Genomic DNA, 26,707 nt, shown 5'->3' with positions numbered 1-26,707 from the left:
AAACTGAAAGGTGTCAGATTCATTTGATACAGAGGTCACATGACCAACGAGATATGCCACATCACAGAAGCAGCGAGTCCTCCCCACTCTCACACAGGAAGGTGATTTTGCACCCGAGTTGTTTAGCCATAAAACAACTTGAAGTTTTTCAATAATAAAAAAAAAACCCAAATCTAAAATGTGAAATTGCTCATTTTTATGTTATGTGCAGTCAAAACTCCACAATCTGCAGTATTCATTTCAGATTATTATGAAATACAGATGTAGAGTGAAATATGCGTAACAGCCAAACGTTAAAATTCTGTTCATCAGAACAAATGCACATCCAGGGACGTGTCACATTTTTTGTCTTTTACTGCTTATAAAATGTCCTGCGTACACGGTTTAACTCTAATCATACGTTTTGCGCTGTCATTATAGAGAGAAAAATGTAATGGCAGAATGTCATCCCTGTTGTCCCTGTAGGCTGTGATAAAAGGACAGACCGCACAGAAAACTTTAATGTTGAACTGACAAAGGCACTACAGAACTGGCAGATGAAAGTTTATTTATAAAGTTTATCATATAAACAGGCTGGAATTTAAAAAAAAATTCTGCGTAACATAAGTGACATATTTAAATGCTAAGAGGCCACATATTACCCAAAATTCAGGGACAGGAAAGCTTGGATGGCATACAATACTTAGGACCGCCCAGCTAACGCCCAAAATGTTCTCGCAGTGTTACTGGAACGTTTTGTCAGCGTTGTAGCATTGCCACTGCATGGCCGCAACATTGCGAGGACGTTTTGCGTAGCTGGGCGGCTAGCAGTAAAAGTATCAAAAAAGTGACCGGTGATAAACTCTCATTCAGCTCTATAGGTGTTAGGGGAATAAAGCCTCACCCACAGACAGACGGACGGACAGACAGACGGAGAGACCAAACTCATTTGTCGAGAAAATGCTGAGCTTTTGTGGAACAATTTTAATCGCCGGGGCACTTGGGTGTGGTTTTTTTTTAGGGGCGGAGCCCCTCGAAGTTGGGGCGTGGTCGCAGGGCGGGGCTCTGTCTACAGTTCGGTGTCCTTGTACTTCTGCGCCTGAGAGTAGTAGCCCTTGGTCTGTTTGGCCAGCTGCCGGCGGTACTCCTCCTCTTCGTCTTCCTCGCCGCGGAAGTGCGGCCGGCTCTCGTACCCGGGCTTGGAGGGAGGGGCCTGCGGCTCAGGGGCGGAGCTGGAACTGAGCGGGGAAGGACAGATCTTCAGCGGAGGGAAGAAAGCACGCAGCACTGGCCCTTTAAGTGGGTGGGAGCACAGCACAAAGACGGGGGTGCGGTTTGGAGGAGTGAGCATTGAGTACGGTGTCAGTGTTAGAGCGCGGTGTTGAGAGAGGGGTGCTGCGGAGGTATGTTGGGTCAATTTAAACATCCCAACTTTCGCTTTTTCAGAGGGGGTGGAGTGATGCCTGATGTTCTTACCCCGTTGTCTGTGGTCAATTGTGGTCTTAATGTACCGCCCTGTGGTGGATTGTGGCGTTACTCTATTGGCTGCCGTCGATTGCGGTCTTACCCTAATGGTTGTGGTCGATTGCGGTCTTACCCTATTGGTTGTGGTCGATTGTGGTCTGGTTTTGGTGGTTTAGCTGGAATGGCGTAGATGTCCGGATGCTTCTGGGCTATTTCCACCTGCCAAAAGAACAAGAAAGCTGTACCTGTAGTGTGCCGTCTGTTAAACAGCTATGTATGTGGGCATGACCTACACACACACAGACAGACACACACACACACACACACACACACACAGACAGACAGACAGACACAAGCACATGCACATACTCACACATAGGTGCACACATGCACAGACACACACGCACGCACGCACGCACAGAAAAAAGGACATGTACATACTCACACGAGTACACATGCGCGCACACACACACACACACACACACACTCACTCACTGTACACACTGAACACTGACCCTAGCATTCTGGGCTTCCTGCAGCTCCAGAATTCTCTGGGCTCGGGCCTGGTGCTCCATCTCCTGAAAGGCCTTCACCTTCCCCATGAAGGACTTCCCGGCCGGGTCCTCTGCACTCTCCACGGGGGATTCGGGTGGGGGCGGCAGGTTGTCGGGGAGCGCCCTGGACCCACGGCTGGGTTTGAGGGCGACGGGGGGCGGCGGGCGCCGGGAGTCCAGGCTGCGGTCTGGGTCACTGCTGACTGGGGTGGTGGAGTGGGAGTTTCCCCCTTTTTTGCTCTCCCTGGGCTGTGTGAGAACCAGGGTAGGGCTACTGTGACATCACACACCCTGAGCAGCTGCACCAGTGTGGGACTACTATGACATCACACACCCTGAGCAGCTGCACCAGTATAGGACTACTGTGACATCACACACCCTGAGCAGCTGCACCAGTGTGGGACTACTATGACATCACACACCCTGAGCAGCTGCATCAGTATAGGACTACTGTGACATCACACACCCTGAGCAGCTGCACCAGGCTGGGACTTCTGTGACATCACACATCCAGAACATCTGCACCAGAATAGGACTCCTGTGACCTCACACACCCTGAGCAGCTGCAACAGTGTAGGACTTTTGTGACATCACACACCCTGCACAACTGCACCAGGGTAGGACTCCTGTGACATCACACACCCTGAGCAGCTGCACCAGTGTGGGACTCCTGTGACATCACCCGCCCTGCCTGTGGGGCTGAGAGAGGGAGGGAGGACCGGGGGCTCACCTTGGGGGGTTCAGGAACGAAGGACGGGGGGGGACTGGGTTCCCTCAGAACCTCTCTGCTCCCCGATCTCCTCATGGGAGACCGAGGCTCCGGCACAGGCCTGTGGAACTGCGAGAGCAAGAGAGAGTGAGAGGAGGGAGGAGAGAGAGGGAGGGGAGAGAAGTAGTAGGGAGGGAGAGAGGGGAGGGTGGGAGAGACAGTAGTGAGGGGGGGAGAGAGAGGAGAGGGAGAGGAAGGGGAGAGAGAGAGGGAGGGAGAGAGGAGGAGGCAGGGGGAGAAAGACGGAGGGAGGGAGAGAGGGGAAGTGAGAGGAACACAGGAGGGAGAGAGAGAGAGGGGGAGGAGAGAAAGACGAAGAGGGGAAGTGAGGAAAAACGGAGGAGGAGGAGGGGAGGAGACGGCGGAGGCAGGGAGAGACCGTTTGATTGACAGCTGAGCCTGGCGAGTGGGCGGTTGACGGGCGGCGGCTCACCTCCTCGGGCAGGACGGGCTCGGAGGAGCGGCTGATGGCGGACACCTGCGGCTCGCCGTGCGGCTCGTCCATCATCTCGTCCAGCTCGTTGTCGGTGTAGGCCCCGCCCTCGTCCGCCGTGTCGTCGTAGTCGCTGACCAGCCGGCTGTCCATGCTCAGGTAGTCCGCGCTCATGGACGACAGGTAGGACATGCGGTCCTCCTGCAGGTCCAAGTCCTCCGAGCCATCCAGCTGAGAGACACAACCCAGCCGGGACTGATTAGGGTCATCACAGGGGCGGGAGTATTTAGGGAGTTTGAGCAGTGTATACTGGAGTATATATGGAGTTTGTGTACAGTAGTACTCTAGTATATATGGAGTTTGTGTACAGCAGTACTGGAGTATATATGGAGTTTGTTGAGAGTAGAGCTGGAGTAAATGTGGAGTTGTTCAGTGTAGTACTGTGTTTATGAAGAGCGTGAGACAGGTTACCTTGCCCTCGGACACCCAGACGGCCTGGTTCTGCTGATTCAGGATGGAGTCTTTGACACTGCCGTACCAGGCGTCATTCGCGGAGTTCAGGTCAATCGTGTCTGTGGGAGATACAGACGGTGAGCTTCACAGGGACACTCACTCACTGACCCCGCAGACTTCGCTACCCTGCTACAGAACGACTGGAGCACAGCACAGGTGGAGATGGAGCACAGGTGGAGGAAGCAGGTGTAGCATGGAGACATTGTAGGTGTAGCACAGGTGTAGCATGGAGACATTGTAAGTGTAGCACAGGTGGAGCGTGGAGACAGTGCAGGTGTAGCACAGGTGGAGCATGGAGACAGTGCAGGTGAAGCTCAGGTATAGCATGGAGACAGTGCAGGTGTAGCGTGGAGCCTGTGCAGGTGTAGCACAGGTGGAGCGTGGAGACAGTGCAGGTGTAGCACAGGTGTAGCGTGGAGATTGTGCAGGTGTAGCACAGGTGGAGCGTGGGGACAGTGCAGGTGAAGCTCAGGTAGAGCGCAGACACTGACCGGTGAAGAGGTGCGCGCAGGTCTTCCTCAGTTTGACGGCGTGCTCGTAGAGCTTGCGGGAGCTGCGGTTGGACGAGGGCATTAGCCGGGACCTCATGGTCTTCACGCCCTGCTTGCTGTCGGGGTTGAAGAAGATGACGATGGGGTACCACTGCGTGTAGTTCAGCGTGTCCACCGCCTTGGGGGCCACGTCCAGCAGGGCGTGGCGGTCCTGGAGAGGGCACGGGGGAAAAGGAAGCAGGAAGCAATCAGTATTCCCCTGCTAAAGACATAAACGTCTCACTCCTTCAGTTCTGCTATTCAGTATCTCTCTCCTAAAGACATAAACGTCTCACTTCTTCAGTTCTGCTATTCAGACTGCCTCCCTTACAAGAAGCACATTAATTTCTTTTTTTTCTCTTCTTTTTATAAACCTGGTGGCCAACGTGAGGCTGTCCAGTTATCTGCGACCACAGAGTGTTGACATCCACGGTTCTCCTCTGAAACACGTGGTGTCGCCAGCTGCTTCTTTTCACACTGCAGACTACAGCTGAGCTCTCACAGAGCAAGACCTTTCACACGCGGCTTGAGTGTGTGTCAACAGTATGTAGGGTGTACAGGGGGGGGAGGTCTGTATACCTGCTCAATGATCTGCCGAATAGTGTTCAGCCTCACCACCCCAGAGGACTGATCTGCCCCTGCATCTTTAGGCTCCGTCCCTGAGAGCAGGACGAGAGACAATCACTTTAGCAATGAGAGAGAGAGAGAGAGAGAGAGAGAGAGAGAGAGAGAGAGAGAGAGAGAGAGAGAGAGAGAGAGAGAGAGAGAGAGAGAGAAAGAGAGAGAGGGAGAGAGAGAGCGACAGAGAGAGAAAAAGAGAGAGAGGGAGAGAGAGAGGGAGAGAGAGCAAGAAAGAGAGAGAAAGAGAGAGAGAGAGAGATAGAGAGAGAGAGAGAGAGAGAGAGAGAGAGATGTAATCCGTCTCTCTGTAATGTAGGGGGTTTAAACTCACGGGCGACGACAAACTGATCAGGCATCTCAGCTGCCAGCTTCTCGCTGGCTGCATCTGCGATTGGTCCATACAGGGCCACTGGTCTTTTGAACCCAGCTGAAACACATGACCACGTACAGACACACACAAACAGACAGATTAGAGAAATGTCCATACATCCGTGCACATGGACACACAGGCCTACCCCCCCCCCCTCCCCACCCCCCCTCTGGGTAAACTGGAAGAACAACTGTCAAACAGCACTGAAAAACAACTGCTTTTCCATAATAAACAAGTGCTGATCAAATAAAGCTCCAGTACACTTCTGTGTGAAGCAGTGTTCTCCCTGTGGTTCATGCTGTGCGAGAGAAACGCTAACAGCTAAATTATATTCAGTGAGCACAGCCATTAGGCTTCATGTTCTGAACTCAGCTGTCAAAGGCACATTAATAACAGTCCATTTACACCTCACCAGCAGCACCAGAATGGTCGATCTTCCTCTACTCTCTAATGGGAGGGGTGGGGAACACTGGTGACGATCTCTCTAATGGCGGGTGCATATATGACACTGACTCTGGTCTCTCTAATGGCAGGTAGGTGTGTGTGTATGTGCGTGTGTGTGAGTGTGTGTGTGAGTGTGTGTGAGTGTGGGTGTGTGAGTGCGTGTGTGTCTGTGTGTGTGTGTGTGTGTGTGTGAGTGTGTGTGTGAGTGCGCGTGCGTGTGTGTGTGTGTGTGTGTGAGTGTGTGCGCGCGTGTGTGACTGTGTGTGTGAGTGTGTGTGAGTGCGCGTGTGTGAGTGTGTGTGTGAGTGCGCGTGTGAGTGTGTGTGTGTGAGTGCGCGTGTGTGTGTGTGAGTGTGTGTGAGTGCGCGTGTGTGAGTGTGTGTGTGTGTGTGTGTGTGAGTGTGCGTGTGTGTGTGTGAGTGTCTGTGTGTGTGTGTGTGTGTGTGTTGAGTGCGGTGTGTGAGTGTGTGTGTCTGTGTGTGATGCGCGTGTGTGTGTGTGTGTGTGCTGTGTGTGTGTGAGTGGTGTGTGCATCTCTAAGGAGACTCACCCTCTCGCAGCACACTTCGAGGCAGGAGCGGTGATGTTGTCTGTGTGTGAGTGTGTGTGTGTGTGTCTGTGTGTGTGAGAGTGCGTGTGTGTGCATCTCTAAAGGCAGACTCACCCTCTCGCAGCACCACCTTCTCGTAGGCAGGGAAGCGGGTGATGTGTGTCTGTGTGTGTGTGAGTGTGTGTGTGTGTGTCTGTGTGTGTGAGTGTGTGTGTGAGTGAGTGACTGTTTGTGTGTCTGTGTGTGTGCGTGTGTGCATCTCTAAAGGGAGACTCACCCTCTCGCAGCACCACCTTCTCGTAGGCAGGGAAGCGGGTGATGACGGGACTGGCGCTCAGGTCCTCTCGGCTCTTGCGAAGGTCCTTCTTTTTGGCTGCCCTTTGACCCCTCAGCCTCCAGAAGTCCCCTCTGTCGCCCCCTGCTGCCCGCTGGGCGTTCTGCACGTTGGCCATCTGATCTGCCCTGCATAGCAGACAGACAGAGCATTCATTCATAAAGAACTTACGAGAATCATCTCCCCATCCAGGGATCAAAAACATATAATCCTATTAGGGGAACACTCAACAGCCCCAAAAACGACATCACATTTCCTGATAAACCTGAAAAACCCACATCCAGCATGTGCATCATATCATTTCCAGATTCACGGTTCACTTATGTGTTTAATTATCACTGTTGTTGCGATTGCATTTATTAATGCCATATTTTTATTTTATTAATATTGCAACACATTGTTTTAATTTAATATAAATTACAGATTAGATGTAATATTTATTTACATTTATCAATGTTTAAAATGATTGATGGATTGTTTCACAACAAATATGAACAAATCAACAAATATTTCCTGTCAATAAGGCAAACTGAACACGGTACACATCCTGACCAATCATAGACTGTACACAGCCTGTCCAATCACAGTGCACGGCCTGTGTAATCACAGACAGTACGCATCCTGTCCAGTCACAAACAGTCCATAGCCCGTCCAATCACAAACAGTTCACAGGCTGTCCAATCACAGTACACAACTTAAATGCCAGTCAGGACTCTGAGTAGGAGGAGGAGCTGAATCAGCCTAAATATTACATTACATTACATTACAGGCATTTAGCAGACGCTCTTATCCAGAGCGACTTACACAACTTTTTACATAGCACTTTACATTGTATCCATTTATACAGCTGGATATATACTGAAGCAATGCAGGTTAAGTACCTTGCTCAAGGGTACAACGGCAGTGTCCTTACCCGGGAATCGAACCTGCGACCTTTCGGTTACAAGCGCAGTTCCTTACCCACTGTGCCACACTCCGTCCTCACCACTATAGTACATTTTCGTCATGTAATCCCTAGTTATCCATTTTAATTGAATTACACGCTGTATATTTCATACTGCTCATGCTTGTTGCTTCGATTCGTTCTACCAATAAAACACAGCTGAATGTAATTACACTGACTGAGACAGCAAGAGAGCCATAGCAGAGAAGAAGAAAGAAGGAGAGGAACATTCCTGGCCACATTAACGGGCACGGAATACAAGGTGCGCCAAATGCCATTACGGGGTTCAGAGTTCAGGGGTCAGAGGTCAGGGGTCAGACCTGCTCTTGTTGGGGATGATGCCCTTGTCCAGCAGCTCGTTGTCCTTGCCGGTGCGGATGGCCAGCCAGCTGCCCAGCTTGCCGTCGTACAGGGTGTCCACCACCTTGAAGATCTGCCCGCGGCCGAAGGCCAGGCTCTGGGGGCTCTCCTTCTCGTACTCGAAGTGCGTCCGGATGAAGAAGGAGTCCCCGCGCCCCGACGCCACGATGTCCTTGTAAACTGCAGCCGAAACGCAGAAACGAGGAACCCCGTGACTGGACGTCACCGGAAACCAAGGGCAGGAAGTGTCGCGGCAAATTAGTAGGTGTGAAAAAGAAATAGCGACGGCGGAGACTGGGAACGTACCGTCGGCTTTGCTCTGCGCCAGGATGGTCACCTCCTCTCCTTTGGGGACCTCCAGCAGGAAGAGCACGGCGTCCTCCCTCACCATCCCTCGGAAGTCTGTGTTATTCACCTGCGGGGACACAGGCAGCCAGCAGGGGGCGATGGCGTAAACAGCATCGCCTCGAAAGCGAGAGCTCTGAGAGGACGCTGTGAGCCGCGCACGATCGATCCCGGCTTCGCCCGCGAGCGCGGTCGGGATTAATCAAACACTCCCAATCAGGCCGGGAACTGGATCTACACAGGCTCTCATTGTGCCCCAAATTTGAAAATAAAATTTTTTTTATAAATAAATTGACAAGATGGCGACCGTGAAGCTGTGAATGTATCAAACTACGGTAAGTGTGTGGCAGAGCACAGGCAGGCTGTGAGCTCTAGGGGGCAGCGGCGAGCAGGGGGAGGGGTGGTCCTTCCGCACCTTCATGATCTGGTCCCCGGTCCGAAGGCCCTCCTGCTCGGCGGGGCTGCCCTCCTGCAGCCCCGCGATGAAGATGCCCACGTCGTTGCCCCCGGCCAGACGCAGCCCCACGCTTTCGCCCTTCACGAACTTCACCATCGTCGTGTTGGGCCTGCGGGACAGAAACCAGCGTCTCTCACGCACCCGTGGACGAGTGGGACAGCCCCCCGCTACCGAAAGTTCAGCCTGGACTCACGGCCATAGCAGCGCTGAACTCCCGCTCGTGAATATTCACTTACAAACGTGAATATGAACGAGGCTCTTTAGTGACACTAACCCGTACAGCTCCAGGTCCTCTTCGCTGGGACGGAGTTGGATCTTTGGGACATGTGGACGACGTTCTTTTATGACCTCTACTGTGAGAAACGAGTAATGACAGTTACAGTGATACGGGTGAAGACTGCAATACAGATAAGATTCTGGTCCCCATCAATAGTAGCACTCTACACATGCTTTACATTTTAAATTTAGTGGACAGTTATAAAGAGTAATGTACACAGCTATGACTACCAAAAATGCATATTAACTGTGGCCCTCAATATGGATCTCTTCAGAACTCTATGGTTTTGAGCTGTACTATGGCATTCTGGGTACCTGGAGATTTCAGTGTTTGTGGCTCCTCCCTCTTCTCCACAACAGGAAGGTGGTCATCGGGGATTCTGAATGGTGTCGGCATGGCACCCATTTTAGCCAATCGACTTGGGGGGTCTTCCCTGAAATCCGAAAATATGGTTCAGAAGTCTGTACGAACCAGACTCAGTAGAACCTACCTTCTAAATAATTTATAACAAGAAATTTCAGACCAATTCCCAAGCAGACAAGCCAAAGCTTAGCGCTCTGCGATGTGGCGGCTGTTGCCATGGTAACAGCCCTTACCTGGGCTTTTCCCGTAGCCTCTCGGTGGACGAATGAGAGGAGAGGTCGGAATGGTGCGAGCGACGGTCTTCCTGGGGCGAGTAGGAGTGATACGACTCGATCTCAGAGATATCTAGAGCAGAAACACGGGAAGACCAGGAACTTATCAGACATATTCATTAAAAAAAAACATTGACGTTAAAGAATCCATGAGGTTCAGCAAATGATTCAACCCATTTTAAATCACGCTAATATTAATTACTAGCAGTCAGAAATGTACAGTTGTTTATCTTCAAACAGGGAAGACCTTAGAAGAACATGAGTTTTCCCTTGCTGGAGAGGAGTAAAACTCTACAACCATGACCACTCTCATTTCAGAAGGTGAAAACCACACGGAAACATAAACATTCTGTGCCCCAGGAAAGCTGCTGGGGAGAGGGATGGGAGATGGTTTCATTGCAGATTACAATCTGATCTACAACGGAGGGATTATGAGCAGGGTGAGATTAGACTGCCAAATACACAGAATCGGCTCAGACTGGAGTGCCAGGAGGGGTAAAGCACAGTGAAAGTGGCAGAGTAGGCGGGTATTGCAGAGCAAAGTGGGCGGGGTCTTAGAGGTGAGCAATGAAGTGGGCGGAGTCTTCGAGGTTAGCAGTAAAGTGGGCGGAGTCTTCGAGGTTAGCAGTAAAGTGGGCGGAGTCTTCGAGGTTAGCAGTAAAGTGGGCGGAGTCTTCGAGGTTAGCAGTAAAGTGGGCGGAGTCTTCGAGGTTAGCAGTAAAGTGGGCGGAGTCTTCGGGTTAGCAGTACAGTGGGCGGAGTCTTAGGTTCGTATAAAGTGGGCGGATCTTCGAGGTCTCGCAGTAAAGGTGCCTGAGTCTCGAGGTTAGCAATAAAGTGGGCGAGGTCTTCGAGGTTAGCAGTACAGTGGGCTCGGTTGGGCTGTGGACTGTACTGCACTGCTGTAGCCTGAATCCTTTTTTAAAAATGGGATCCTGTAATTAACAGTGACATTGGGGGGGATCTAGCGAGCGCTCTCGCGCGTCTCCGGGCGAAGCGGGTCGCCCCTATACGCACCGTCGGCCTCGGAGTCGCTGTCGACCATCGGCGGGATTCGGATCAGGACCTGTCTGCGGTCCCTCTGCACCACCAGCTGCAGCCTCCCGCGGGACTTCTCAATCAGCTTCCCCGCGTCGCTCAGAGACATGTTCTCCGTCACCGTGCCATTCATCTGCAGGACACCACTGCGTTAGGCAAGGAACACTGGCGTGCGAGACAGGGAACACCAGAGTGCGAGAACACTAGCATGTGAGAGAGAACACTAGTGTGTGAGAGAACACTAGTGTGAAATAGAGATACCAGGCGTGGATGGCATCAGACTGTTGGGTTGCACACCACGCAGTGACATAGCCCAACACTAGAACTGTAGTGCAAGAAAACTAGCGTTGAGCAAGAGAACACTAGTGTGTGAGAGAGTACACTAACATGCAAGACAGAGAACAGCAGCATGTGAGAGAACACTAGCATGTGAGAGAGAACATTAGTGTGTGAAACAGAATACACCAGCGTGTGAGAGAGAACACCAGCGTGTGAGACAGAAATCACTAGCATGTGGAACAGAGATCACTATTGTTCATAGCGTGTGAGACAGGCAACACTCACAGTGAGAGAGTGGTCATACCTTCAGAATGATATCTCCCTCTTGCAGGCTCCCATCTTTGGAAGCCAATCCAGTGTTGGTCATTTCTTTAATGAAGATCTGACTGCCCAGACGAAGTCCGTACTCTGCAACCACACAGCTAACGTTAAAACTACGCTCTGCAGCCACAGAACTAACATTACAACAGTATGCTACAACCACACAACAGACATTACAATAATACTCTATGACCGCACAACAGATATTACAAAGATACTTTCTAACAACACAACAAACACTGCAATAATGGTCTGCAACAACACAACAAGCATTACAATGATACTCTGTAACCACAAACAGACACTGATATTACAATGAAATTACAATGATATGATACGATATGACTTTATTGTCTGATTACTCAGAAATTTGACTTGCGTCGTCGTGCCAACAGTTCCAAAAGACAAGCGTGGGACTACAAAAGACATGAAATACTCTAACCACACCAAAAACATTATAATAATACTCACAACCATAATCTGCAATCACACAACTGACACTACAACTCTACTCTACAACTGCTAGAATACAAACAACACAAAATTAAATGTTATTTGTATTGCTAAAGCCATATGACGAAACCAGACAAGAACATCAAAACCGCACTGGGTAGCCACCTCAAAATGGCGCCATCATCCAACAAAACACGGGAGGAACGCACACGGGACTCGACACCGGGAGACCAATCACCCGCCACTTATTTTCGCGACAGCTAAGAACCTGTTGTGACCGTGGGGTGGTCAGCCCTTCCTCCGAGAGGCGCCGCGTGCCACGGCCTCATCCTGTTCCTAGCGCGTCCTACGGCGGCGAGCGCCGGGCACTTCCCTCCGATTGGCCGGTCGTGGCGCGTCGCGCCCGCGGCGACGGGCCGACGCCCTCCGAGCCCGGGCGGGGCCCTCTCACCTTCGTTGGGCCGGTTCTTCAGCAGGAGGACGTCCACGGGCTTCTCCAGCGGCTCGCGCTCGGGCAGGCGCTCGGGCAGGCGCTCGGGCAGGCGGGCGCGCTCGGGGGAGGGGGAGCGGTCCTCCAGGCGGTCCCTGCTGCGGGTCCTGGGCAGCCGCTCCGGGGGGCGGGGCTCGTACCTGGGGTCCCGCCCGCGCTCGCGCTCGTAGCTGGGCTCGCGGTGGTAGCTCCGGGCGGGGCTGGGGTCTCCGCGGTAGCGGCCCTCGGGGCTGGGCTCCCGGTCCAGGGTGCGCCCCCTGCTGGCGTCCCGCCGGGGCTCCCTCTCGGGGCTGCGGTCCCGGTCCCGGTCCCGGCTCCTGCCGCGGCTGCCGTCGCGACCGTACGGGCGGTCCCGGTCGTAGTCGCGACCCCGGTACTCCGGGTCCAGGTAGCCGCCCCGGTCCCTCTCCGGGCTGTGGTCGCGGGGGTAGCCCCCCTGCCAGCTGGTGTCCGTGTGGCCGCTCCGGGCGCTGTAGACGCTGTGGCGGTCGTAGTCGTCGTGGTAGTCGGCGCCGCCGAAGACCCGGTCATCGGGGGGGGAGGGGGAGCGTCTAACTGTGATGACCGGAACCTTCTTCGGCCTCTTAACCACCTATGGTGGTCAAGAAGAGGGAGGGAGCACAAACACAGCGTTACTAACCGCAATCATTTTAAGTGAAAAACACTGAAATAATACAAATTAAATTAACATACACCAAAACCATCACCAACGCAATTAAACTAAAATGAAACAAACCCGGTTATTAAACCGAACTAACCCATAACAAAAACGTTTCTTTTAAAACAAGCTGACAAGCACTCACTATTTTGGCCACTTTCCCGCATTTTCTCAGCTGCTGAACGGCGAAAGCATGAGGTACGTTGTCCATGGGGGTGGAGTTCACGAAAATGACCCGGTCATTCTCGCTGGAGGTCAAAAACACAGCACACAATGACGCAATGATTACGCTTCTGCAACACAAACAACTCGCACGCGGTTACAGTACACACAACACGTCCGTGTGTAACGCATCGCGCCGTCGACTGCTGGCAAAAAGCCAGAGGAAAGCAGACGACTCATAACAGTAACTTCAGCGAAAGCGCAGACTAGCAAGGCGAAGAAGAGAATGAAGGGATTCGCATCTTCGTCCCGAGCATGCAGGCTGAATAGAGGTTTTTTTCAGGGCGTAACTAGCATCTAATGTCCCAGAGTGCACTGCTCCAGACAAGTAAGTACGACAGAAAAACCGGTGTATAAATGCAGGTGAGGAGGGAAAGAAAGAAGGAAGAATACACTGTATAAATCTCCCAGTGAATATCGGATCACAGAGAGCCATACAGAAATGTGTAATGGGGGCATGTGACAGCATGAACAAACATTGTGCAGAGACAGAAAGACAATAAAAAATAAAAATCATAAGCCCAATTTTTCAAATACCATTTGTTCTAGACCAATTATTAGCATATAGTATAAGCATGTAATCATCGCAAAGTACGTTCAAGAACTACACAGTCTGCCAGGTCACGTAGTAGAGGCAGAAACTCCAGGAATTTTCAAGTTCAGGCTTGATACAATGTCAGATACTATCTAAGCTGCAGGTAATCAGAGCACTAGGTACAATTCAGTCAGGAAAATAGCGAGCATTGTTGAGCTGAATGGTTGTGTTGTGTTGTGTTGTGTTGTGTTGTGTTGCGTTGCGTTGCGTTGCGTTGAGTGTTGAGTGGTGTGGGGTTGCGTGGGGTTGTGTGGGGTTGCGTTGTGTTGTGTGTTGTGGGGTTGTGTTGTGTAGTGTGTTGTGTTGACGTACAACAGCAGGCCGTCGGCCGGGCCCCCCTTCAGCACGTCGGACACGACGATGGACATCTCGCCGCTGTCTGCGTTGGGGTTGTCCCTGCCCCCGGAGACGGCCATCCCAAAGCCCATCTTCGAGTCCTTCAGGAGGGGGGGGGGGGAAGAGAGAGGAGGAGTCACTTAATTACAGGAATACTCAGAGCTCCACACACACACACACACACACACACATGCGGGGGGTCCAGTTCATGCCTGCACATGTTTAGCACAATTATTACTGAGGTTTTGCATTGCACGGTACTTACAGGAGGTCTATTAGTCACTGCCCTGTGCGGTAACTGAGAATGTCCTTTATCCAGCATTATGATTCAAAGCATTTGTTTGTTCCCCTGTGAGGCTGTTCTGTTCTGTTCTGACCTCTGCTCTGCCCCCACCTCTCCCGCTCCCCTCCACTCCCCCAGCCCCCCGCCCACCCTGCCCGCCCCCCCGCCCCCGCCCTGGCCCAGCATTCTCCAGATTACAGCTGTTGATTTGATGAGCAGTGACGCGATGCTTTGTTTACCCCCCCCCCCCCCCCGCCGGAACGACAGCGGCTTGGCGCACATTTTCTGCAGCCGGGACAGCGTCCCGCATCCAGATGGCACGGTGATCACGTGACCACGGTATGAAGGCACGGCTTTTTTGATTGAGTCTCGGTACTGCTAAGGAAGGAAACGCCATCTCCCTTAGTACAGCCTGGACCAGGAGGCTTAGCAATGCGCATTAAAACAGAGCACGCGCAGTGCTGTCATACCGCGAAACATGCAAGTATACTGAGACACAACTGAAATGCACACTAGAGTACAATTCACGCAGTGCTATCAGACTGAAACGCATGCAGGAACACTGAGACACAACTTAAATGCACACTAGAATACAATTCACACAGTGCTATCAGACTGAAATGCATGCATGCACACTGAGACACAACTGAAATGCACACTAGAATACAATTCACACAGTGCTATCAGACTGAAACGCATGCAGGCACACTGAGACACAACTGAAGTGCACACTAGAATACAATTCACACAGTGCTATCAGACTGAAACGCATGCAGGCACACTGAGACACAACTGAAGTGCACACTAAAACACAGCTCACAGTGCTATCAGACTGAAACACATGCAGGCACACTCAGGCACAACTGAAATGGACACTAGAACACAGCTCACACACAGTGCTATCAGACTGAAAACCAGCGCAGGCACACAGAGACACTGAAATGAACACTATAACACAGCTCACACTGTGCTATTAGACTGAAAAAAGCACACTGGGACGCAGAGCTAAAACACAGACACACAAGAGCTAATGGAGTCCGAGTGACATGCTAATGACGTGCCGGCGCGAGCAAAATGAAACCTATACAACTCATCCCAGAGAGGTGTGGTTTCACTTCCTGTAATGCCACGTAATGTCCCATAATGCCCCAGTAGTGAATGAAATGCGTTCAGTGCCACTCACCCGCTGTAGCGTAACGCTGAACTGTTCCCATATTATCTCCTCCATTTCAGGGGTCTGTAGGGGGGGGAAAAACGCATTGCAAACATTACACAACAGAACAGACGCATCACTGAGTAACAGCACAACGGCAGCATCGAGTAACAGTAGAGAGTATTATCAAGTAACAGTGCAGAGCTATTATTGGTCAACACATTTTGAAATGCATGTACACACATAGATACAGACACAATCCCAACAAAAAACTGGAAGATACTTCCAGAACTCCTCAAGAGATGATCAAACTGAAAACATGGTAACAGGATTCTATTGGATAAGAGAAGAGTTACAGGAGTTAAAGAGTGAAAAGATAAGTTACAGGAGTCCAGCAGTCGAACACGGTTCAAACATCCTGTCTGAAGTTTTAGAGTTCCTGTCTGCACCCAAAACACAGAAGAGTCTGGAGACCCCTCGTCTCCTCTCCCGAACTCTCGCCCTGAGGCGGATGGACGAACGGACGGACAAACGAACGGACCCGCGCTCCGACTCGGACGGACGGACGGACTCACGTAGCCCTGCAGGATGCGGAGGGTCTTGACCGCGTGCGCCCACTTCCTGTGCAGCGACAGCACCGACTTCATGCCTGCCCCGCGCCCGTGCCCGCGCCCGTGTCCCCGCGTCCGCATCGCCGGCTCTGTGCCGCGCCGACTGCTCGCCCGGCCCCGTCCCCGTCCCCGCCGCCGCCGCCGCTGACGTAAGCCTAATTCTACTGCCCTACATTCCGCGCAAATCCCACAGCTACCGCGCGGTAAACAGCGAAACAGCGCTCTGAAGGACCACCCCCACCCCCCCACAGCCCCGTACTGCAAAACCAACCCTCCCCCCCCCCCCCCAGCTCTGCTCTGCAGGACCAACCGCCCCCCCACCCCCCAGTCCCGTTCTCACTGGGACAGCGAGAGGGTCATTACTGCTCAGATCAGCTTTTACACAAGAGACAGAGGACCGGTCACTCTAGTCTGAGCAGGTGGTCACACTGTGGTCTACAGACAGAGGACCCCTACCTGAGCAGGTCACACTGTGGTCTACAGACAGAACATGACTAGACACAGAACATGACCATGAATCGCCAAACCAGCTGGATGTAACAAACAAATCAACACTGCTAATTACTAGATCTTAATACAAAGAACACATCTGGGTATCGATGATGAGGACCATTCTAATCGTTATCATTGCCGTAGGCGTCCCCAGACCTGTAACTGGGACAGATCAGTGCTAAAGTGGATGGACTGAAGCCTGTCGGAGCCAGGATCAAACAGTCCTGACATCGCTCGATCTGATTGTCGGCTAACACACACCTCCATCGACCACACGCGACTGAGCGGCTCGTGGGCTTTCACAAATGCCACGACTGCGCCCCAAACAGCCCCGCCCCCCCACGTTTGATCACAGAGGGGATTTAAATGCAGGCATTAGAAGAGCTTTATCCTGCTTTTAATCACAGCACGCAACGCTCAGCCAATCACACCTGAGGAGGACTTCCTAACCCAGTATCGCCCCCTACCTATCAGACCCCATTGACTCAAATCACCTACACTGGCCAATCCAGGCCATATCATATTTAATATTTATATTACATTATACATGCATATTATACAGTGTAGTTCATAAGTATTTGTTGTTCTAGCCCTGTGGTCCAGCACACTGCATTTCAAATAAAACAATGAACGTGAGATTAAAGTGCAGAATGTATGCTTAAATTTGCAGGCATTTACATCCACATCAGAAGCAGGTAGGAATTGTAGCCCTTACTAGACAGAACACCCCCACCTCCCATTTTAGGGGACCAAACATAATTGGACAATTGGCTGCTCGGCTGTTCTGACCACTGTTGTTCTTGCTTCTTTATTGTGGGCAGGCTTGGTTTGGAGCAATTCAGGCATTAGAGACACTCCATGGTTACTAGGCACACACACCTGGTTTGATTCGTAATCTCCAGTGTGCCTCTTAACAGTAGGTCCCAATGGCCCTGAATTCCTACAGCAAACTGAACCCAGCCACAATGTACAAGAAAGCGAACACAAGGTTGAGAGTTGGTTCTAGGCGTGGAATGTTTGCATTTGGTTTTTTGTTGCTGTTGCCTCTCAACATGAGGATCAAATAATTGTCAAGTGTCAAAAAGTGTCAGGTCATCATGAGGCTCAAAATCATCATAAATTGATCAGAGAAAAATCTGCAGTCGATACATTGTTAAGAAGCAAGAACACACCAGTGCACTCAGCAATAGCAAACAACCCGCTAGACCACGGAAGAACACTGTAGCGAACGACCAAAGAATACTTCCTATTGTGAAAAAAATAACCTTTTCAACTGCCAAACAGGTGGAGAACAATGCCCATATTGTTGACATAGACGAGCAAAGACTGCCACGAAGAGAAGACCTCACCGGCATAACCTGCTAGATGCAAACCACTGGTAAGCCTCGAGAACAGAATGGCCAGGTTAAGAGTTTGCTAAAATGTCCATGAAAAACTGAAGAGTTTTGGAACAAAGTCTTATGGACACATGAGACTAGTATTAACCTGCATCAAAGTTATGGAAAGAGAAAAGCATCCAAAGCATCCCTCCTCGTCTTTGAAACATGGTGGGGGGTGTTATGGCTTGGGCATGTATGGCTGTCACAGGAACTGGCTCACTTGTCTTTAGTGATGACATGACTGTTGATGGCAGCCGCAGAATGAATTCTGAAGTGTACAGAAACACCTTTCCTGCTCAGATCCAACCAAGTGCCTCAAAACTCATTGCGCGGTGCAAGGATCATCAGTGAATGCGTACGTTACGTCGCATTCCGTGAATGCGATCCACCCGAACACGGAGAACAACCTTTTCTTACAGTTCATATAAAAGACAGGGCACATCTGTCACTCTCTTACACAACATGCAGGGGAAAACGAAGATATTGGATTCACGCTCGGCTAGAATTGCCAGATGCAACGCATCTCAAAGGCCACTTGCGGAGGGAGTTTGGGTTTCCTGTACAGCCTCTTACGCCGAAATGCGATTACGACAGCGACCAAAATGCAGCTCTCTCGGCACCACGCGGTTATTAATATTCACTTTCATCTGCCCGCAACCAGGCCAGATTCATATGAAACAGAGACCAAAAACAACCGCGCGCTATTCTCATGGGTACACTCTTATCCTTTAATCTCCATCTTACGGCACGGACCGTTCCGCAAACTGTGTACAAAGGCACTGTCAGCACGCCACAGCTCTCCCAGCTCTCGATATAATGCGCTGCAAAGTTTCGTCTGTTGTTGATCTTGTCCACGACGTCTACGGTATTTCCATGGAGCGCATGGTGAGAACTGTAATACAAGGCGAAACTGGAGCGTGAGCATAACAAGGATCGTTTTATACGATTTGCTAAAATGAATCAAGATATATATCGGTTAGAGTACTGCTTCCACTACCACAGAAAGCATAGATAACGACATACTGACTTAATGGTGCCGTTTTCCTGTAGTGCTGCTGTTTGCGATGGCCATTGTTGCAATGTTTTGCCCTGATTCCAGTTTATCTGCTCTCAGTTATCAGATGGAGAGAAAGAAATCTCCCCAAGGTTGGGAATAAATTAATTTCTTCATAAATGCAACTGGATAAATAACCTACGAAAGCTGAGTTAACCAACTACAAACATGCCTATATGTGAATTACGCTACAGTATTTATTATCAAATTGGCAGTTTCAGCTCATGTCCAACTCCAATTGCCATATAAATTAACTAATGATCATGTGATCAACTAATTTAGGCCTGTCCTAGTTTTCTATGTGAATGTTCTTGCAGAAAGGACCACCCAGCAAACACAAAATGGTGCTGCCATCTAGTGACAATGTTATAATATTGACAAAACATTTCCATAACATTGTGAGAACATTTTGTGTTAGCTGTCCTCATATCAGTGGAGGCCTCGGCATTACAACACCAGTAAAGATAAAGAATTCTACTGACACCTGGTGGTGTTGCTCCATTTGTTCCATATGTGGTGAAAACGTAAAACCTCTTAGCTCACTTCAAATATTCAACACCAAACAGTGGTGTGCCCCTTACTCGGACTGTAGAAACGAGCTGCATTTAAAAGTTTTTAAACAGGGAATCTGATAATTTGGGGGAATCTGACAAATATAATTTAAACAGAGAAGCTTTGATATGGGTAACTACAGTAGTGCTACTGCTGTCAATATTGCTACAACTACCATTACTGTGCCTGCTACTCTACTATGGACCGAGTAGTATAATGGGTAATGACCTGGTCTTGTAACCTAAAGGTTGCAGGTTCGGTTCCCGGGTAGGACACTGCCTTGTGCCCCTGAGCCAGGCACTTAACCTGCATTGTTTCAGTGTATATCCAGCTGTATGAATGGATGCAATGAAATGCTACTGTATGTAAAAAGCTGTGCAAGTCGCTCTGGAAAAGAGCATCTGCTAAATGGCTGTAATGTGGTGTAATGTAATACTATAGATAATGTAGCTGTTACTGATACTACTACTTATACTGGCTATGACTATTACTATCAGAGTAGCTTGGGATCAGTCAGAGTAGAGTACCTGTTTGAGCTGGGATCAGTCAGAGTAGAGTACCTGTTTGAGCTGGGATCAGTCAGAGTAGATACCTGTTTGATCTGGGATCAGTCAGAGTGGAGTACCTGTTTGAGCTGGGAGCAGCGGGGCACTGAGAGACGTCTGAGGCACAGGTACTGAGCTTCTGAGCAGAACCGGTCCCAGGAGCTGCTCTTACGGACCAAGTCTCCAGTGGAGGGATCCCTGTAACAGGAGTGATGTCACGTCACGGGTCACACTACAGGAGTGATGTCACGGGTCACACTATAGCAAAGTAACAGGAGTGATGTCACGGGTCACACTACAGGAGGCAATCAACCCTGTTCCTGGAGATCTACCATCCTGTAGGTTTTCACTCCACTTTCACCCTAACAAAGCTCACCATTCAACACCAAGAGATCTTTGTTGAGCTGCTAATTAGCAGAATCAGGTGTGCCAAATTAGGGTTGGAGGGAAAACCTACAGGATTGCAGATCTGCAGGAACAGGGTTGGTTACCACTGCGCTACAGTAACAAAACACGCACGCAGACACACTCACTCACTGACACAGTCATGCACACATGCATGTCCTTGCTCACGCACACACACATGCACTCACGGATAAAATCACTCAAAGAATCGTGCACGCTCTCACTCAGGGCCCATTTAGGCACACCTATCTCGTGCCGGCCAGGTAGGACCCCCTTTTGCCTCCAGAACAGTCTGGATTCTTCATGGCAGGGATTTAACAAGGTGCTGAATAAATTCCTAAGGAATTTTGGTCCATGCTGACTTGATATATAGATAAATATACTATATATAAAATGAGTGTGCACACTAAAATTAGAATATGCATTAGCACGCAAAAGCATGCACATGCACGCACGCACGCACACATACACGGGTACACACACATGCACGCATGCACAAAAAATAGAATATGCATGGATGGGTGTATGTACACACACACACACACACACACACACAGACAGACACACACGCACAGAGACACACACACACACACACACACACACCAGTCCTGCTTCACTCAGTCTTAATGCATCCCGCATGTGCAAAGGGATGGTTACATAAGGTTGTGAGCCATTACTGGCATTATTGTGATTGCCCAAAGAGTGAGAATTACACTGAAAGCCCAAAGTTAACAGAGCCCATGTGTGCCCCCCGCCCCCCCACCCCCCCCACTATAATCCTCCAACCCCCCCATCATCATAAGCACTGCCCAGAACCTGCCATTGTGTTACACAATCATCTCAGCCGGCTTTCTCATAAACAAATCCGCATATCCCACAAGCACTGAAAACAACAGCAAAAAACATATTTCTCTGATTCCTAGCGCAAAGCCAGGCAGATTTTCTGATTGTTTGCACTCAATAAAGCTTTTTCTCAGAAGCACACAAGTGACATGACAGCCTGTGTGTCATACCCACAAGAACAGGATTCACACACCTGCACTTTACCTGCTCACAAACAACTCTGTCTCCCCGGAAACCAGGCCTATTATAAACAAAGAGAACTGCACATTGCATACAGTGTGCATTCTTTTCCAAAGAGGCTCAAACTGGTCCAGTGCATACACTCACACACACGCACAGCACGAGAAGTGCTCTGTGTCGTAGTACATAAACATAGTATCAGTAGTACTCTGTGTTGTAGTACACACAGTATCAGTAGAGCTCTGTACTGTAGTACACACAGTATCAGTAGTGCTCTGAGCTCTAGTACAGACAATATCAGTAGAGCTCTGTACTGTAGTACACACAGTATCAGTAGTGCTCTGTACTGTAGTACACACAGTATCAGTAGTACTCTGTACTGTAGTACACACACAGAATCAGTAGTGCTCTGAGCTCTATCACACTCAGTATCAGTAGTGTTCTGAGCTCTAGTACACACAGTATCAGTAGTGTTCTGAGCTCTAGTACACACAGTATCAGTAGTGTTCTGAGCTGTAGTACAGACAATATCAGTAGAGCTCTGTACTTTAGTACACACAGTATCAGTAGTGCTCTGTGCTGTAGTACACACAGTATCAGTAGTACTCTGTACTGTAGTACACACAGTATCAGTAGAGCTCTACACTGTAGTACACACACAAAATCAGTAGTGTTCTGAGCTCTAGTACACACAGTATCATTAGAGCACTGTGCTCTAGCACACTCAGTATCAGTAGTGCACTGTGCTCTAGCACACTATCAGTAGTGCACTGTGCTCTGGTACACTCAGTATCAGTAGTGCACTGTGCTCTAGTACACTCAGTATCAGTAGAGCTCTGCACTGTAGCACACTCAGTATCGGTAGTGCACTGTGCTCTAGTACTTACTCTGTAAGTGCTCTGTACCGTGTTCCTGTCTCCTGCGCCGCTCATTGGTTCAGACTCACCTGATAGGTCTCCAAAGCTTCCTGCCCTGGGGCATGAGGTCGCGCTTGTTGAGGGGGGCCACGCCGATGGCCGCCTGCATGATGGTGATGAATTTCTTATATTTCATCACGGAGCCTTCCGGAAAGCCTGCTCCGCAGCCTGCCCGCGGGTCCCGACTGCGGGGTCAAGCGCCCCCGCGGCGCTCACGCGCTCATTTCCCCCTCCCCTCCCCTGAGAACAAACATCCCTCCGGCCAAAGGAGCCATCCATCTGCGGATCCTTCCTTACGTAATTCCCAAGCTCTCCGAGCGTTCCCCCCCCCCCCCACTAATGAAAACGAAACGGGGGAGGGGTCATTGTGGCGGTAATCCCTGACGGACAACATCCATCCCCACGTTTCCCTGTAATCTGAGGGCCCACCCTGCGGTACGGACGCAACCGTTCGCAGCTCTGGGTGGGGGGGGGGGGCGGGGGCCGGGGGGGGGGGGGTGAGGGGTTAGAACAGCTGCTCCTGCCCAGCGTTCATTTCAGAGGGAGCCAACCAAGACCGCCCGGCATATGGCCGTGACAACATCAACGATCGGAAAGAGAATAAACGAGCAAATCAAAACAGAAATTAATATGATAAATAATGCACGGCTGGTGAAAGGAACGTGGAGGCAGCTGCAGCACAGAGCACCGCCAGCCCAGCCCAGCCCAGTCCAGGCCAGTCCAGCGGCAGCTTGCGTGGGGGATTAGCACCCGTGTGGGATCCAGCTCCAGGGACCGGGGGGATTTCATGGCCAAAGAGCAGAGGGTGCAAATCCCACTGTACTCCAAAGGGCCGAGAACCCGTAAGCTTAAAAATGACAAATCTCTACTTTTAACCTCTCAGATAATACGCGGAGGAGTTACGCGCTGTTTACCATCAGGCAACAGGGCAACAAAGAAAAAAATCACCACTCACAATACTGATCTGGTTACAATACACCGTTAGACACAAATAATCAAGCATCACTTACAGTATAGACATGGGAACAGTCTCCCATTAGACACAAATAATCAAGCGCCACTCACAGTACAGACAGGGGAACAGCCTCCCATTAGACTCAAGCACCACTCACAGTACAGACATGGGAACAGTCTCCCATTAGACACAAATAATCAAGCACCACTCACAGTACTGACCTGGGAACAGTCTCCCACTAGACACTGAATTACACCGTTTGTCCTGATAGGTACAAGGTTAAACACGTACTCGCATGCTTTTTACCTTGAAAATATTATAAAGTAACCATGCTAATGCAAATCTACGATGCACTGGCAAACTCCATCTTCATGTACTTTCCCCAAATTCATGCACCTTTACCTGCATCAATTATTCTAAAATGTGTTTGGGATGTTTCTGGGCATAGTGCTCTTTTCTGTGTGGGCAGGGGTGGGTCAACTAGAGTTAACTTTGGAATTGCTTTTCCTTGGTGGTTTCAGCTGAAGTTCACCCTGCATTTTCGATATCATTTTTGCATAATGTCTGCTACTCCGGGAATTTGGCAATGAAGCAATAAAATTGCCAACACATGAATTCTACAAGGCCACAAAAGGACAGCATGATGAAAATATATGTGGTGCACAAATATATATATTTTTATTTTTTTTATTTCTGTGTGTAGCTACAGAGCCAGTAATTTGGGATCAGATTTCAGGGGAGTGTTTGTCGCTAGCCAGCTAGCTAGCTGCAGCAGTGATGGGCGCAAAGCCCAGATACACAGCAAAGCAAAAGAGACAAGCCGACAGGGCTTGTCCACGAACTAGAGTTAACTCTGGAATAGCCTTTCCTTGGTGCCGTCAGCTGAAGTTTGCCAACCGGATGGAAACGGTGCAGAGTTGTCTTGTTTTCTGTTGGACCTGTAAGTAACGTTACCTCTAGCTATCCTGCAAGCTTCGTTAGGTAGCGATATCACCAAAATTGGGTACTTGGGGTGAGTAGGTGAGGTTGAAGACGGAGGAGGAGACTTCTTTGATTGTAAAAAATCCTGCATAGTGTAACTTTAAACACTGCTCCCTGAATTCAGTTGAAATGGATTCAGCTGTTAGACGGATTGTCGGAAACATTGCTGTATGCAAACAGGAAGGTTTTTAGAAATTTGCTTCAGGATCTAGTGGACAAAAGGAGCCAAAACAAAGCATGGAAACAAGCCCACACATCTCAGCATATCTGACAGCACAAGTTGGAGTGTACTGCTGAGAACAAGAATACTGTGTGTGTGTACACGTGTGTCCTGGTATATTTGTGTGTCCTGCATGGATACCAGTGTGTAAGGGGGGGTTGGGGTGGGGCAGGGGTGCTTCATGGGTTTGGGGTGGGGGGGTGCATTAGGTTTCAAGGTCCTTGACTGACAGGGGGCCTCCAAAAAACGGTGCTGTAATTGTGCAGAGATGGGGTTGCCTGGGGTGGTGAGGCCCAATGAGAGATCTTTTCATGTGGCCCAAAATCCATGGTCGACGCCCGTCCCATGTGCATTTCGGTACACGTGTGAGCGTGCTGTGTGCCAAGTGTGCAGTGCATTGTGTCATTACACTTCCCACAATGCACTGCACACTGGCAGCAGGTTCAATCTTGCCCAACCAGTTTCAGCCCTCAAAGCGCTTTTCGCCGTCTTCTGCTTTTCAATTACGAAATATATACACACGCTGCAGCATTGTACATGTGTGCGCATGCATGCATATGTACGTTTTTGTGAATATAGCACGCGTTTGAATGTGCGCGAGTGTGAAAATGCGCCTTTCTGACTAAATGAGCCAGTGCCTCAGCTGCACTACGACTCTGCCGGAGAGGACTCGTTTCCCTGGGCCCGAGGGCACTGTGAGAACACTGACGTATTGTTAATAATTTAATTGATTCTGGATTTGAATTCACTTAACAAGTATGTGCCGTTATCCGTTAGGTTTTGGTTACAGGCAGGAGTTGTTAGTGTTAAAAATAAGAAAAATAAAAAAAACAGCATGGACACTCGCTATGATTTAATCCATGAATGCGAAGTCAGGTTATTGTCAAAATTATACACTGAATTGTTTTATTTTTTTAAAGAAAAATGGTTCTGGTTTGCTTTACATACGAGGGAAACGGAAAGCTCCCTCTACGCCGAGCGGAAATAACCGCAGTACCGCACTAACCACGCAAAAAGGGCGCGCCGTAGGTCATAACGGGGAAAGATGAGCAATCTCGCTCAAACGCAACGCTCTCACAACCCTCCTGTAATCTTTAAGTAACACTGTCATGTTAGCATTCCGTACTGAGGGATAGACCTCTACTGTTCCATTAAAGAGCGCTTTCGGTATGAGCATGTGCATTTGCAAATAGTAACGTCCAATAACGTCAGCTTTGAAATAGAATAACTCTGCAGCTCTACAGCTGTCACACCACAGGGACATTACAACTTGGACGGCAGTTGACCCTCATAAAATCCCTTCCAACTATTGACCAACAAATGAAAAATTATGACAGCAAATATCCCCTTGTGTTTTTCCCTTGTACTTATGTTTAGATTACTTACCCTTCATTTCCAGTATCATTTTAATATAATGTCTGCTACTCTGGGAATTTGGCAATGAAGCAATACAATTGGCAACATGAATTCTACAAGGCCACAAAAGGATACAGAAATATGAACGACATTAATTTAAACTATTCCTAAAGTCCTCAATAAACCGCTCAGCATGACGCAGCGTCTAAAACGCTTTCAGACCCGAATGTCCGCATGCGCTGCATTATAATAGCCATTGGACATTACTTAAAAGTCAGGCACACCCTATGGCCTAAATTGGTAACTGTATCGCCAAGCCAAGCACAGAAACGATTTAAGTGCTCTATCCCCACGACCGCTTTGTTCAAAAACAGACTGCATTAAGATACGACGAAACACAAAACAGATTACGTTTAATGTTGTAAAGGCGTCTGCAAACGCGGGTATTATGTTGCTACCTTGAATTATACGTATTTATACTGACTAGTATAAATATATAAAAAGTAACATTCAAGAATAAACTCCACCCAGGTACGACAGAAAGAAGTTGTGAAAGCTACTGTAGTTAAGAACAGTAGCTGTAACATTAGCAATCCAGTATATAATCCACGTTTGAACTCACCTCGGGGGTGTCCAAAATGACGGATAACTTTACAAAGTAAAAAGTGTTGTTCAATAAATATCCAATATTAGATCATCGGGGAAAAAGACGACAGCTCTAGAAAATGTACAAAGCCTTCAGACATTCCCAAGTTTCCTGGATTTTACAGGTATGGGCGTGTCGCGGTGCGTTCAGGTGAGACGCAGTGTC

At 49.6% G+C, this 26,707-nt stretch overlaps 1 protein-coding gene across 4 annotated transcripts; it reads right to left on the bottom strand.

The window, feature by feature from the left end:
* Window positions 1–530: 530 nt before the first annotated feature.
* On the bottom strand, window positions 531–26,707 carry tjp2a (tight junction protein 2a (zona occludens 2)). 4 transcript variants are annotated; one of them, XM_064306967.1, is made up of 24 exons: window positions 26,519–26,707; window positions 20,120–20,237; window positions 15,437–15,490; window positions 13,947–14,071; window positions 12,963–13,065; window positions 12,121–12,751; window positions 11,200–11,303; window positions 10,596–10,749; window positions 9,540–9,651; window positions 9,258–9,376; window positions 8,941–9,019; window positions 8,625–8,775; window positions 8,171–8,279; window positions 7,825–8,044; window positions 6,505–6,689; window positions 5,195–5,290; window positions 4,822–4,901; window positions 4,204–4,414; window positions 3,671–3,771; window positions 3,200–3,430; window positions 2,728–2,835; window positions 1,959–2,246; window positions 1,577–1,662; window positions 531–1,217 (listed from the first exon to the last, which is right to left on the bottom strand). In XM_064306967.1, the coding sequence occupies exons 3-24, from the start codon at window positions 15,479–15,481 to the stop codon at window positions 1,049–1,051; spliced, it is 3,507 nt and encodes a 1,168-aa protein (XP_064163037.1). In that variant the 5' UTR covers window positions 15,482–15,490; window positions 20,120–20,237; window positions 26,519–26,707; the 3' UTR covers window positions 531–1,048. The 4 variants fall into 4 exon arrangements, with proteins under 4 accessions (XP_064163037.1, XP_064163038.1, XP_064163034.1 ...); XM_064306968.1 differs by lacking the exons at window positions 20,120–20,237; window positions 26,519–26,707 and adding an exon at window positions 20,022–20,029; XM_064306964.1 differs by lacking the exons at window positions 20,120–20,237; window positions 26,519–26,707 and adding an exon at window positions 15,982–16,099.

Source organism: Anguilla rostrata, chromosome 14 (assembly GCF_018555375.3).
Source record: "Anguilla rostrata isolate EN2019 chromosome 14, ASM1855537v3, whole genome shotgun sequence".
Taxonomy (NCBI): domain Eukaryota; kingdom Metazoa; phylum Chordata; class Actinopteri; order Anguilliformes; family Anguillidae; genus Anguilla; species Anguilla rostrata.
The sequence above is the reverse complement of the archived record's forward strand: the minus strand, read 5'-3'. Positions and strand labels throughout refer to the sequence as shown.